The sequence below is a fragment of the Theropithecus gelada genome, chromosome 6 (genome assembly GCF_003255815.1).
Source record: "Theropithecus gelada isolate Dixy chromosome 6, Tgel_1.0, whole genome shotgun sequence".
NCBI classification, from domain to species: domain Eukaryota; kingdom Metazoa; phylum Chordata; class Mammalia; order Primates; family Cercopithecidae; genus Theropithecus; species Theropithecus gelada.
The window spans coordinates 40,523,754-40,537,861 of NC_037673.1; the positions used below are offsets into that span (position 1 = coordinate 40,523,754).

General features: G+C 37.8%; 1 protein-coding gene and 1 non-coding gene across 2 annotated transcripts in view; one reads left to right on the forward strand and one right to left on the reverse strand.

The window, feature by feature from the left end:
- Positions 1-1,846: 1,846 nt before the first annotated feature.
- The window catches only part of C7 (complement C7), an 80,856-nt gene continuing 68,594 nt past the window's right edge, over positions 1,847-14,108 (forward strand). Inside the window, exon 1 of the mRNA XM_025387451.1 lies at positions 1,847-2,210. Within this exon, the coding sequence (XP_025243236.1) occupies positions 2,205-2,210 (6 nt within the window). The 5' untranslated portion in view covers positions 1,847-2,204. The remainder of the gene's footprint in view (positions 2,211-14,108) is intronic.
- LOC112627231 lies at positions 3,661-3,722 on the reverse strand. The gene has a single exon (XR_003120082.1). It is a non-coding gene; the product is annotated as a U7 small nuclear RNA (small nuclear RNA).

The following is a 14,108-nucleotide window of genomic DNA, read 5'->3' on the forward strand; positions in this document are numbered from 1 at the left end:
TTTTTTTTTTTTTTTTTTTGAGACGGAGTCTCGCTCTGTAGCCCGGGATGGAGTGCAGTGGCCGGATCTCAGCTCACTGCAAGCTCCGCCTCCCAGGTTTACGCCATTCTCCTGCCTCAGCCTCCCGAGTAGCTGGGACTACAGGCACCCGCCACCTCGCCCGGCTAGTTTTTTGTATTTTTTAGTAGAGACGGGGTTTCACGGTGTTCGCCAGGATGGTCTCGATCTCCTGACCTCGTGATCCGCCCGTCTCGGCCTCCCAAAGTGCTGGGATTACAGGCTTGAGCCACCGCGCCCGGCCTGGACTAACTCTTAATTGCAGAGTTGGTCTGCTATGTCTTTCAGAGTTCCTAATCAGAACTGAACTCAAATTGCCCACTGGAGTCTCTTGCTTGATAAACCACCCTTTATTGACTTTCTTTTCTCCCCATCTCACTTTCCCACCTCTAGCAGTACTTTCTAACATTGTCTCTTAAAACAAAAACAAAAACAAAAACAAATTACTTGCAATTGAATTCTTGTCTCTAAATCTACTTCTGGGGGAGCCCAAACTAAGACAGCCAATGGACATGAAATTGCATATTGAGAATTTAAGATGAGTCTATGGCATCTGGAGTTTATGCAGTTGGAGCTGAATAAAAAATATTTCTTCCAGGAGTCAGGATCTTTGTCTCTGTGACTAAATTTCTTCCACACAAATCACTAAAAGTTTGAACAAAAGATGCGGAAGCTTTGTCTCTGGAAACCACCATTAATTTACGAGGGGAGGATAGGGGTTGTCTCTATTATTCCAGCGCTTTGGATATAGGAAGAAAAAAAATCATTAAAACTAGAAAATCTTCACTAACGGAATGTTTACTTATAAAAATTATTCTTAACTCAAATTTTCTTTCCCACTTAACACTTATTCTACCTCACTCATAATGCACTAGCAGCTAGTGTTAGAATATTTGGTCCAACAATACAAATAAAACTGTAGCTCATTTTTCTTTTGTTTGAGATGGAATCTCACTCTGTCACCCAGGCTGGAGTGCAATGGCACGATCTCGGCTTACTGCAACCTCCACCTCCTGGGTTCAAGCAATTCTTCTGTCTCAGCCTCCTGAGTAGCTGGGACTACAGGTGCGTGCCACCAAGCCCGGCTAATTTTTTTGTGTTTTTAGTAGAGACAGGGTTTCACCATATTGTCCAGGCTGGTCTCGAACTCCTGACCTCATGATTTGCCTACCTTGGCCTCCTAAAGTGCTGGGATTACAGGCATGAGCCATTGTGGTCGACCAACTGTACCTCAATTTCAATAGGAAATCTGAAATCTTGCAAAATATACAGCATTGTATCAAATGTATGAAGGTGATGTTGGGGACCTTCTAGAATCAATGCAAAGCTATGGACAAATGAAGACTTGGTAGACTAAGACAACATAAAAAGCGAAGGAGAAAAAATGGATGTGGATGATGACCCTGAGAAGAACTTTCCAACACAGTGATCTGATTAGCAAAGGATTAAGTGAAATTCTTGAGAAAATTAGTGATGTCCTCGAATATGTTTGCAAAAATTGATGCTCTTTGTGGTTATTCTGTGAAAGTTAAGCATGAAGGGATGACTATTAGGTTGTGTTAGGCTGTACTTTGGGGAAAAATTCTACTCCAGAACATTCCATTTACATTTTGAGTGACAGAACTGCATTTAGATATTTTCGCTCACAAAATATTTAATCTCGAAGTCTGGCGTGTAATACCCTTTAAGAGAATCATGAAAACATCCACGTAGTTTGGTAGATTGAAACAAGAAGGAGGCTCATCCCTTGCCTTACACAAAGTCTCCTTTGGTTGAAAATCACTTAAACATTGAACTGAGAACATTTGCTGTGTTTCCTGATTTATAGATATGTTTCTAAGAAACATATCTGTAACTTCCAAACAGTCCCAGCTGGCGTAGCTAAGGCTGTGTAATTGATAAGATGCATCTGGCTTCAAAGCACAGATTAAGTACAAGGGCAGGCTCTTGCTGTCGCTGGAGAATCCGGTTGGGGTAGGAGCTACATCTCAGGACCACTTGCTCTATATATGAGTGCCAAGATAATCTAGAGCAGGGAGAGGCAGAGAGGCAGGCAGCCTGCTGGGTTCTTCCTGCTGTTGAAAACTTACCTGGCCCTTACAGAGGAAATTTTCCCCCTCTCTTCTGCCCTGAATGTTTTCCCAAACATGAAGGTAAGAGAATAATTTCATTACTTTTGTAAGTGAAGCTATCTTTTCAAATGAACAGGGGTAATATAAATGTAATTTAAGTGAGGAGGGGTAATACTTAACTGAAAGACATCAAGTAAGTAGAAGGCCAGAGAAAAATACAGAAGAAAAAGATCTGGGGGTGATTTTTAGAAATCCTTATTTAAACATATTTAACAGTTCAGCCAAAGTGAATTCCTTTTTCTTATCTTGTGGTTAAATTATAGGTCCAGAGGTCTGGGAATCAGGAATTGGAGGCAACGTTTCTGAAAGTCCCGACAAAATCATAAAGAAATACAATAGTACTATTGTTATTTCTTGGGAAAAACTTTCCTCTGGTGTGTTTTTTTTTTTTTTTTTTTTGCTTGTTTGGATTTGGAGCCATGCAATAGGGTCCTGCAATTTATCTAAGAGCTAATAGAAAAGTAAATTTGCAGACTTGGAACTTGAGAATTTGAAATATTGGATGAAAGAGTCAGCATCGTGAGAATAGAAGACACGAGTAGATGGATTAAAACTAAAGGTCTACCAAGTATACATGTTGGCCCAATGCAAAAAGGCCAAATATTAAAAAACAAAACAAAACAAAACACAACCAAAAAAACTATTCAACTAAAGACAAGACCAAGACAGAAATCACTATCATAGGCTAAATCTCTGGAATGCAAAAATAAGTTGAGATTGCTATTAAAATTTTATTATTGTAAATTTTGGTATTTAAACTTCAAAAATGTTGCATCGTGAGGAATAATTTGACAGCTCTGTCAGTGGCTAGATTGCTTCCATAGTCACTGTATCGTCCATTGTGGCACCGAATCCAAGCTCGCTCATTATTGGGATTAGAGGAGGAGCAAGATATGGGTCTTGATTAACCCATGCCTTCTGTGAAATTAAATAATTAAAAATTAAACACAAATCACAAAGTTAATATGTTTAAAGTTATGATGGGCAGTCTTAAAAAAGAATGAAATCATGTCCTTTGCAGCAACATGGATGCAGTTAGAGGTCATTATCCCAAGAAAATTAACACAGGAACAGACAACCAAATACCACATGTTCTTAATTTTAAGTGGGAGCTAAATATTGGGTACTTATGGACATAAAGATGGCAACACTAGACACTGCACTCCAGCGTGGGCAATAGGGTGAGACTCTGTTTTGAAAAACAAACAAACAAACAAACAAAAAAAGAATATGACGTTCTTCTGAAAGTCATCTAGCCAAAATGTTTTTTCCTAATATTTGTGTTAATTGTTAATCTTTTACTGTATTTTACAATGAGAAATCTTAATAATTGATTTGTGCTTAAAAACATGTTCACAATCATTGATTATTATAATATTTTACTGCTGTAATAATAAATACACTTTATCCTTTAATTGGTTAACAAAATATCAACAAATAAAGCAATCAATTTTTAAAAAATTTTACATATAGGGGCTTTCCAGCAAAAATTGGGAAGCCTGCTAGACAAATTCTAAAAGAGCTGTAACACTAAAGCGATTATTTCACTCCAAGTTGCATGCAGAATTCTTACCTGTACTTGAAAGTGGACATTCATATTTTACAGTAAACCTGAAGGACATGCTTTGGGGATATGTGACAAAGAAGGACACTTGTGAAAGCCTTGGGCTATCAAGAAGCTAGAAATGGTTTTTATGTCAGACTTTTTAAAAGGAAGCAATATTTTGGCTCCACAGTCCCTATGTGAACTAAATTCAGAGAGACAGTCACAGGATTCCCTTTGGTTCTCTCTGTGTTCTTGGATAGGAAATAACTTGGGTCTGAGGCGTTTGAGAAGACGTCAGGGCCAAGGGACTTCCCTCGGAGCTGGTTGTGGCCAGCCATTTGTTCTGTCCGTCCAGAACTGAGCTGAGCGTGGGACCTGTGAACCTAGGGAATGGTCATCACAGTGCCTAAGCACAGTGATGTGGTCAAGCCCAGTAATGTCTCAAATCAGGATTGTAGCTGGGACATATTCGAAGAAGGAGGTAGAGCTAATGCTCATTCAGTGATGAAAAAGAGGAGAATATAGTTCAGGGGAATATAGTTCCAGCTTAGCTACATTGACACAGAACAAAAATACCATACACCTTTTCTTTTTCTTTTTTTTTTTTTTTGAGACAAAGTCTCACTCTGTCGCCCAGGCTGGAGTGCAGTGGCATGATCTCAGCTCACTGCAACCTCCGCCTCCTGGTTCAGGTGATTCTCCTGCCTCGGCCTCCCGAGTAGCTGGAACTACAGGTGTGAGTCACCATGCCTGGCTAATTTTTGTATTTTTTTTAGTAAAGATGGGGTTTCACCATATTGGCCAGACTGGTCTTGAACTCCTGACCTTGTGATCCACCCACCTCAGCCTTCCAAAGTGCTGGGATTATAGGCGTGAGCCACCACACTTGGCCCCATAAACCTTTTCAACCAGGCAATTCTTTTATGGAGCCAGTTCAGATGTATGTCTGTTACTGTCATTCATGTGATTTATTTGTGTTTCTTCTATCTCTCTTGTTCATTTATAAGGTATTCTTTCCAAAGGTAAGGAAGCTTAACTGCTTCCTTTCAGAGACCAGGCTAGCAAAATTTCAAGAAATGCTTTTGGCTAATAGATTCACTTTGTTTAACTCATGAACAGAACTGGTCTTGTAATAAGCAGACTTTGATGGGTTATAATGAGTATGTATATGAAGAATGTGATGGCAAAGGCATTCATGATGATAAAAAGCATATTTCCTAAACTTTCATTGAAATTCTTTATTTTAAAAAGTACTTTTAAATTTGAGACAAGATCTTGCTCTATTGCCCTGGCTGGAGTGTAGTGGTGCAATCATGGCTCACTGCAGCCGCTACATCCTGGGCTCAAGTGATCCTTCCACCTTAGTCTTCCGAGTAGCTGGGACTACAGGTGCCTGCCACCATGCCTGGCTAATTTTTGTATTTTTTGTAGAGATGAGGTCTCACTATGTTGCCCAGGCTGGCCTCAAACTCCTGGGCTCAAGTGATCCTCCCACCTTGTCCTCTCCAAATGCCAGGATTACAGGCATGAGCCACCAAACCTGGCTGAAATTATTTTAAAACACCTGTGACAGAATGTTAGAAATAATTATTTTTGGTATCCACATTTTGGCTGAGAGTCAAAGGCCAAGAACAAGACTCAATATTTTTTGAAATTTTATTCTATTTTTGAAATTTTATTCATTTAGTTATTTTATTTGTATACATTTAAGGGGTACAAGTGCAATTTCGTTACATGGATATATTGGGTAGCTTTGAAGTCTGGGCTTTCAGTGTATCTGTCTCCCAAATAATGTACATTGTACCCATTAAGTAATTTCTCATCACTCTTCCCTTTCTATCCCCAACTCTTCTGGGTCTCCAATGTCTATTATTCCATACTTTTTGTCCATGTGTAAACATTATTTAGCTCCTACTTGTAAGTGAGAATATGAGGTACTTGATTTTATGTTTCTGAGTTGTTCCATTTAATATAATGGCTCCATTTCCATCCATGCTGCTGCAAAAGACATGGTTTCATTCTTTTTTAAAAAATTGAACAGTATTTCATTGTGTATATACCGCATGTTCTTTATCCAATCATCTGTTGATGGACACTTAGGTTGCTTCCATATCTTTGCTATTGTGAATAGTAGTGAGATAAACATATGAGTACAGGTATCTTTCTGATATAATGATTTCTCTTCCTTTGGGTAGATACCCAGTAGTGGGATTGATGGATCCGATCGATGGTAGTTCAATTTTAGTTCTTTGAGAAATCTCCATACTGTTTTTTATGGAAGTTGTACTAATTTACATTACCACCAATAGTATATATTGGTGGGAATATATACTATTCCCTATTCCCACTTATCTCTGCATTCCTACCAACATCTGTTATTTTTTGACATTTTTAAAGAGAGATGGGGTCTTGCTCTGTTATCCAGGCTGAAGAGTAATGGTGCAATCATAGCTCACTGCACCCTTGAATTCCTGGGCTCAAGTGATCCTCCTGACTCAGCCTCCTGAGTGGCTGGCTGGCACTATTTGGTCATGTGCCACCATGCCCAAATAAGTTTTTTTTTGAGATGGAGTCTTGCTCTGTCTCCCAGGCTGGAGTGCAGTGGCACAATCTCAACTCACTGTAACCTCCGCCTCCTGGGTTCAAGCGATTCTCCTGCCTCAGCCTCCCACATAGCTGAGACTACAGGTGCGTGCCACTGTGCCACCATGCCTGGTTAATTTTTTGTATTTTTAATGGAGACGGGGTTTTACTGTGTTAGTCAGGATGGTCTCGATCTCCTGACCTCATGATCTACTCACCTCGGCCTACCAAAGTGCTGGGATTACCAGTGTGAACCATCGCACCCAGCTGCCCAAATAATTTTTTAAGAATTATTTTATGTAGAGACAGAGTCTTACTATGTTGCCTAGGTTGATCTCAAACTTCTGGCTTCAAGCAATCCTCCTGCCTTGGCCTCCCAAAGTGTTGGGATTACAGGTGTGAGCTATCACATTCAGCCAATTTTTTCACTTTTTAATAGTAGCCATTCTGACTGTGTAAGATGATATCTCCTTGTGGTTTTAATTTAAGTCTCTGATAATTAGTGATGTTGAGCACATTTTCATATGCCTGTGAGCCATTTGTATGTCTTCCTTTGAAAAATGTCTGTTCATGTCTTTTGCCCACTTTTTAATGTTTTCATTGTTGTTGTTGTTATCATTGTTTGAGTTTCTTGTAGATTCTGGATATTAGTCCTCTGTCAGATGCATAATTTACAGATATTTTCTCCCATTCTGTAGGTTGTCTGTTCACTCTGTTGATTATTTCTTTTGTTGTAGACAAGCTTTTAATTTTAATTAAGTTCCATTTGTCTAATCTTGTTTTTGTTGCTTGTGCTTTTGAGGTCTTAGTTATGAATTCCTGGCCTATACTAATGTCCAGAAGAGTTTTCCCTAGGTTTTCTTCTAGTGTTGTTATAGTTTCAGGTCTTACATTTAAGTTTTCAATCCATGTTGAGTTGATTTTTGTATAAGGTGAGAGAAAAGAGGATCTTCACATTTTAAAGCGAGATGCTAGACATTCTATGCAATATTACAAAGAGAGTATTCCCAAATCTGTTTGGTGATCCTTAGGCCATCCCTATTCTCAAGAGAATACAACATAGTGTATAGGAGATATAGGAAATGCTACCTTGTACACATTTGAGAAAATGTAAAGGCACAGACCTCCTTTAGCCAAGTAAATAAACCCAGCAGTATCAGCTACAGCGTGGACATTCAGAGTTTGGCAGGACACGGATGTGTGTAGCGATCCCATGGCCTGCATATGGATGGTTAAAAGAGAGCCAGATTTGGGTTGTCAGAGACACTGCCTGTGAGAGTGCTTGTCTGCAGGACGAAGCAACCCCAAGAAATAGCATTAGTTTGGAAAGGACCCCCAGGAAGCAGGCATGGGTGAGAATCGAAAGTGATTAACAAAGGGATGAATCATTTGTGCCAGAGTACAGTGGCTACAGAGTAGTAGGAAGACATCCAAAGAATCACAAAAACACTGCGAGAGGTAAAGAATCAGCAGTCAAATGTCTAACATTGATTTACTATCACCAGACTCCAACTGGATCAGTCAAGCAAGACTCTGTTTTACTCTTGTCTCTCTCATTCCTGTTGGTCTGATTTTGGAGAGGACAGAGGCAGCCTGGGGAGGTGGGGAAGAGGAATAAGGTGGTGCAATTTTGAAGTGGGCTCCACTCCTCCCTCATTACAAGCATCCAGAAACTGAAAGTAAGAGAGAGATTTAAAATTGGAGGATAAATTGAAGTTTGCATATTATAATAGATTGTTTTCTGAAAACATGACTAGTGGTTAATACCTAATAATGACTAGTAAAGCTGTGAGATAGGCTTTCCCAGGGACAAGAAAAAAAATGAGCTGACACAGCACAGAGGAAAGCCACACTGTAGAAAAAGAAAAAAAAAAAAAACCCACATAGCTTATAATTTAAAACAAAAAAATCTTAAAAATTATATGCTCTACATGTTTGTTGAAGTCAGAAAAGTATTCATAATCTCACCCAAATAACCTCTCCCAGCAATGTTCACAGTTTCCCAACTCCTTGGCAGCTTTTCACCCTTTCAGATATGCTAATCAGCACAATAAGCTTAAACATTTTTAGAACTATAACAGCCAGAAACAGGCAGGTAGAATTTTACAAGTGAGAAGAAGATACCTAATAAGAGAATGGGTTATCTAAGAAGATAGTGGGAATATCCAGAAAATAATGTTAAAAAGACTTTTCATAGGTACATTGAGAAAAAGAGTTTTGGGGAGTTCAAGAAGAAGAGAGAAAATATTGGACTATTAAAATGTGACATGATTTTAAAGTCCTTTATCCAGAGTTATAAATTGGATGCATTTGATATTCTTAGAGAATCAGTAAAGATGTGAATTGCATTTTCTCCATCACCTTCAGCTGTCAGTTAAAGTAGGAAAATACATACAGCTAAAGTAGGAAAATATATAAAAGAAACTACTTATAATTTGACAACCAGAAATAAACTGTTATGCTTTATTATTTTTCTTTGTAGATTTTGTTTTTCAATGCACATTTGATTTTTCAAACAAAACATGATCACATTTTATGTACAATTTTGTAACCTATCAGATCCTCAATATTTAGGCTTGTGCTATCACATAAAGATGATTATAAAAGGCCTTAGGAGTGTTTTATTTTAAACACCAAAGGGACCACCCACAGTACTAAGGAATAACTTGAGAGTCACCACCCCCTGCCTAGCGCTGTGCTTCAACCTTGGTTACAGACTTAGGAAGCTTGGTTTCTTTTTAAAATCAGCCATTCACACTGCTGCTTCTTTCAGGTTTTCTCTCCTCTTGGTATCCTCCGGAGTGCTGTAGTCAGAGAGAACGGGAGTGTAATAAGAGATTAAAAGATGATGGGACCTTAAGGAAATGCTTGAAACCATTTAAGTCTGCTGAATATTTTCAATTTGTGTGTCCATGGCATCACCCAACCCTTACTTGTCTTTACAGAATTCAATGGTAGGAGATAGAGTTTGATAGGATTATACCAAATTTTTATTTTTTTAAAAAAACATTTATTTATCTTTGTAATTTATTTATTTCTTTTAACTGACAAATAAAAATTGTATGATTTATCATGCACAACATGATGTTACAAAATATGTATATATTGTAGAATGGTTCAATTGAGCTAATTAACCATATGCATTACCTCCCATACTTATCATTTGTAGGGAGAATACTTAAAATCTACTCTCTTAGGAGTTTTTAAGAATATAATACATTGGTTCTAGAGCAGCCTGGCCAACATAGTGAAACCCCGTCTCTACTAAAAATACAAAAATTACCCAGGCATGGTGGCGCTCACCTGTAATCCCAGCTACTTGGGAAGCTGAGGCAAGAGAATCACTTGAACCCAGGAGGCAGAGGTTGCAGTGAGCTGAGACTGCGCCAATGCACTCCAGCCTGGGTGACAGAGCAAGACTCCATCTCAAAAAAAGAAAAATAAAAAGCAAATAATACATTGGTATTAATTAAGTCACCATTTTGTATGCTAGATCTCTTGAACTTATTCCTTCTGTGTAACTGAAGTTTTGTATCCTTTGACCAACATCTGTTCAACAATCCCCACCCTGACCCCACAGCCTTTGGTAACCATTTTACTTTTTACTTATTAGAGGTCAACATTTTTAGATTCCAAATATAAGTGAGATCATTCAGTATTTTTCTTTCTGTGCTTGTTTTATTTCACTTAACATAATGTTATCTGGGTTAATCCATGTTGTCACAAATGACAGAATTTTCTTCTTTTTTAAAGGCCAAGTACTATTTCATTGTGTCTCTTTACCACATTTTCTTTATCCCCTTATCCTTTGATGGACACTTAGGTTGGTTCTGTATCTTTGCTATTGTGACTAATGCATCAATGAACATGGGAGTGCACATTGCTCTTTGATATACTGATTTCATTTACTTTGGATACATACTCTGTAGGGGACTGCTGAATCATATGCTAGTTCTATTTTTAATTTTTTGAAGATCCTTCAAACTTCTATTTGAAATAGAAACTGAAAAGATAAGCAGAGTCACTTAGCCTTCTCCCTGGTTCTTTCACTTTTTATACACCCAAGTCACAAATCTTGACTTGTACAAATGTATTAGTTTTCAAATCATTTAAGAAATGTAAGCTAAAGAAAAAAACTATTAATGACAACTATAGTAGCACTAAAATAACTTATCAAAGGATATACATGATGTAAATTCTGACATCAAAAAATATAAGCTGTTTGATGAGAGAGTAACAATGTAGAGTTGTATGCAAAGTTAAGTTGTAATCACTTTGAAATAGGTGTTGTGATTAAAAGATGTTCTCTGGAAGCCTCATGATAAGCACAAAGCAAAAATCTTCAGTAGAAGCACAAAACAGAAACAGTATTCAAAGAATACCATGACTGAAAACCGTGAAACCACAAAGACAGCAAGAAAGAAAGAAAGAAAAATGTATCTTCCAGCCTGGGCAACATAGGGTGGCCCTATCTCTACAATAATTTTTAAAAAATTAGCTGGATGTGGTGGCACATGCCTGTGGTCCCTGCTACTCACAAAGGCTGAGGTGGGAGCATCGTTTGAGCCTGGGAGGTCGAGGGTGCAGTGAGCTGTAATCACACTACTGCACTCCAGCCTGGGCAACAGAGGCCCTATCTCCAAAAAAAGAGTATGTACAAAACAACAACAGCAACAACAACAACAACAAAATAACAAAATGGCAGTAGTAAGTCCTTATCTATCAATAATTACCTTGAATGTAAATGAATTAAGTTCTCTAATGAAAAGACATAGAGTAAGTGAATGAATAAAAAACAAGACCCAACTATATGTTACCCATAGGAAACTCACCTCACTTTTAAGGGCACACAGACTGAAAGTTAGGCGATGGAAAAAAAGATATTCCACATCAATAGAAACCAAAAGAGAGCAGGGGTAACTATACTTATATAAGATAAAATAGACTTAAAGTCAAAAACTGTAAAAAAGAAATAAGAAGGACATTATATGATGATAAAGGAGTCAACTCATCAAGAGGGTATAACAATTGTAAATATATATGTACCCAACCTCAGAGAACCTAAATATATGAAATAAATATTAAGGATATGATGGAAGAGACAGATTGCAATACAATGATAGTAGGGTATTTCAATACCCCACTTTCAGCAATGAAAGATAATCCAGAAAATTAGTGAGAAAACATTGGATTTGAATAACACGTTAGACCTAATGAATCTAACACACACAAACACACACACAGAGAGAGAGAGAGAGATAGAGAGAACATTCCATCCAACAGCAACAGAATACACATTCTTCTCAAGTGCACGCGGAACTTTCTCCAGGACAGATAACATGTTAGGGCAAAAAAACAAGCATCAGCAAATTTAAGAAGACTGAAATTATATCAAGTATCTCTTTTTTTTTTTTTTTGAATTGGAGTCTTGCTCTGTCACCCAGGCTGGAGTGCAGTGGTGGAATATCAACTCACTACAACCTCCGCCTCCCAGGCTCAAGTGATTCTCCCACCTCATCCTCCCGGGTAGCTGGGACTACAGGCGTGAGCCACCACATCCAGCTAATTTTTGTATTTTTAGTAGAGACAGGGTTTCACCACGTTGGCCAGGCTGGTCTCAAACTCCTGACCTCAAGGGATCTGCCTACCTTGGCCTCCCAAAGTGCTGGGATTACAGGTGTCAGCCAAGATGTCCAGCCTCAAGTATCTTTTCTGACCACAGTGGTATGACACTAGAAATCAATTATAGGAGGAAGCTAGGGGTAATGTTATGTGCCTGTAGTCCCAGCTAATTGGAAAGCTGAGGTGGGAGGATTGCTTAAGCCCAGGAGTTCAAGGTTGCAGTAGCTATGACTGTGCCAGTGCACTCCAGCCTGGGTAACAAAAAAAGACCCTGTGTCTAAAAATAAATAAATAAAAATAATGAATGAATATAGGGGGAATTTTGAAAAATCCACAAATATATGGAAATTAACGTGCTTCTCAACAATAAATAGGTCAGTGAAATTAAAAGGGAAATTAAAAATCTTTAGATAACAAGATAAAAATCTTTTATTTTATTTTATTTTATTTTATTATTATTATTTTTTTGAGACAGAGTCTCGTTCTGTCACCCAGGCTGGAGTGCAGTGGCACAATCTCGGCTCACTGCAATCTCTACTTCCTGGGTTCGCACCATTCTCCTGCCTCAGCCTCCTGAGTAGCTGGTACTACAGGAGCCTGCCACCATGCGTGGCTAATTTTTTTTTTGTATTTTTAGTAGAGACGGAGTTTCACCATGTTAACCAGGATGGTCTCAATCTCCTGACCTTGTGATCCACCTGCCTGGCCTCCCAAAGTGCTGGGATTACAGGCATGAGCCACTGTGCCTGGCCAAAATCTTTTATCTTAATACAAACAAAATGGAAACACAACATACCAAGCATATGGGATACAGTAAGAACAGTTCAAAGAGGAAGGTTTGTAACAATAAATGCCTACATGAAAGGGAATAAAGATTTAAAATAAATAAGCTAATGTCATACCTCAAGGAAACAGAAAAAGAAGAATAAACTAAACCAAAATTAGTGTAAGAAAGGAAAAAATAAAAATTAGAGCAGAAATAAATGAAATAGAGACTAGAAAAACAGTACAAAAAGATAGATAAAATAAGTTCTTTTTTGGAAAGATGAACAAATTTGACAAACTAGATTAATTTAAAAAAAGAGAGGATTCATAATACCACAAAAATACAAAAGATCATCAGAGACTATCATGAATAATTATACACCAACAAATTGGATAACTAAGAAGAAGTGCTTAAATTCTTCTATCCATTTAGGTCCTTTAAGTGTTTCTGTAAAGTGTTGTTCAAGTTTAATGTTTTCTTATTAATTTTCTGTCTGGATGATCTTCCAGCATTGAAAGTGAGGTATTGAAGTTTTCTACTGTTATTATATTGCAATCCATCAGATCCTGTGGATCTGAAGAAAGAGATGGGTTGCAATATAATATTTATATTTTGTATAAATATAAATATTTGTTTTATGTGTTTAGGTGCTCCAAAGCATACAATATACAAAGACTGAATCATAAAAAAATAGAAAATCTGAACAGAACAATAATGAGTAAAAAGATGGAATCTGTAATCAAAGATCTTCCATTAAAAAAAAAAAAAAAAAGCCCAGGACCTGATGGCTTCATGGCTGAATTCTACCAAACATTTATTTTTTATTTTTCCTCACTGTCACCATTTTTATTCAGCATAATACTGAAAGTCCTAACCACAGCAATTGGGCAAGAGAACAAAATAAATGGTATTCAAATTTAAAGAGAAGAGGTCAAGTTGTTTTTGCTTTTAAACAACATGACCTTATATTTAGGAAAAACTGTAGGCTGGGCGTGGTGGCTCACACCTGTAATCCCAGCATTTTGGGAGGCCAAGGTGGGTGGATCACCTGAGGTCAGGAGTTTGAGACCAGCCTGTCCAACATGGGAAAACCTCATCTCTACTAAAAATATAAAAATTCACTGGGTGTGGTGGTGCACACCTATAATCTCAGCTACTTGAGAGACTGAGGCAGGAGAATTGCTTGAACTTGGGAGGCTGAGTTTGCAGCGAGCCCAGATCGCGCCACTGTACTCCAGCCTGGGCGACAGAGCAAGACTCTGTCTCCAAAAAAAAAAAAAAAAAAAAAAAAAAAATAAGTAAAGACTACACTAAATACATCTTAGCAGTGATAAATGAATTCAGTAAATTTGCAGGCTACAAAATCAACATGCAAAAATTAGTAGCATTCCTACAGGTTAAC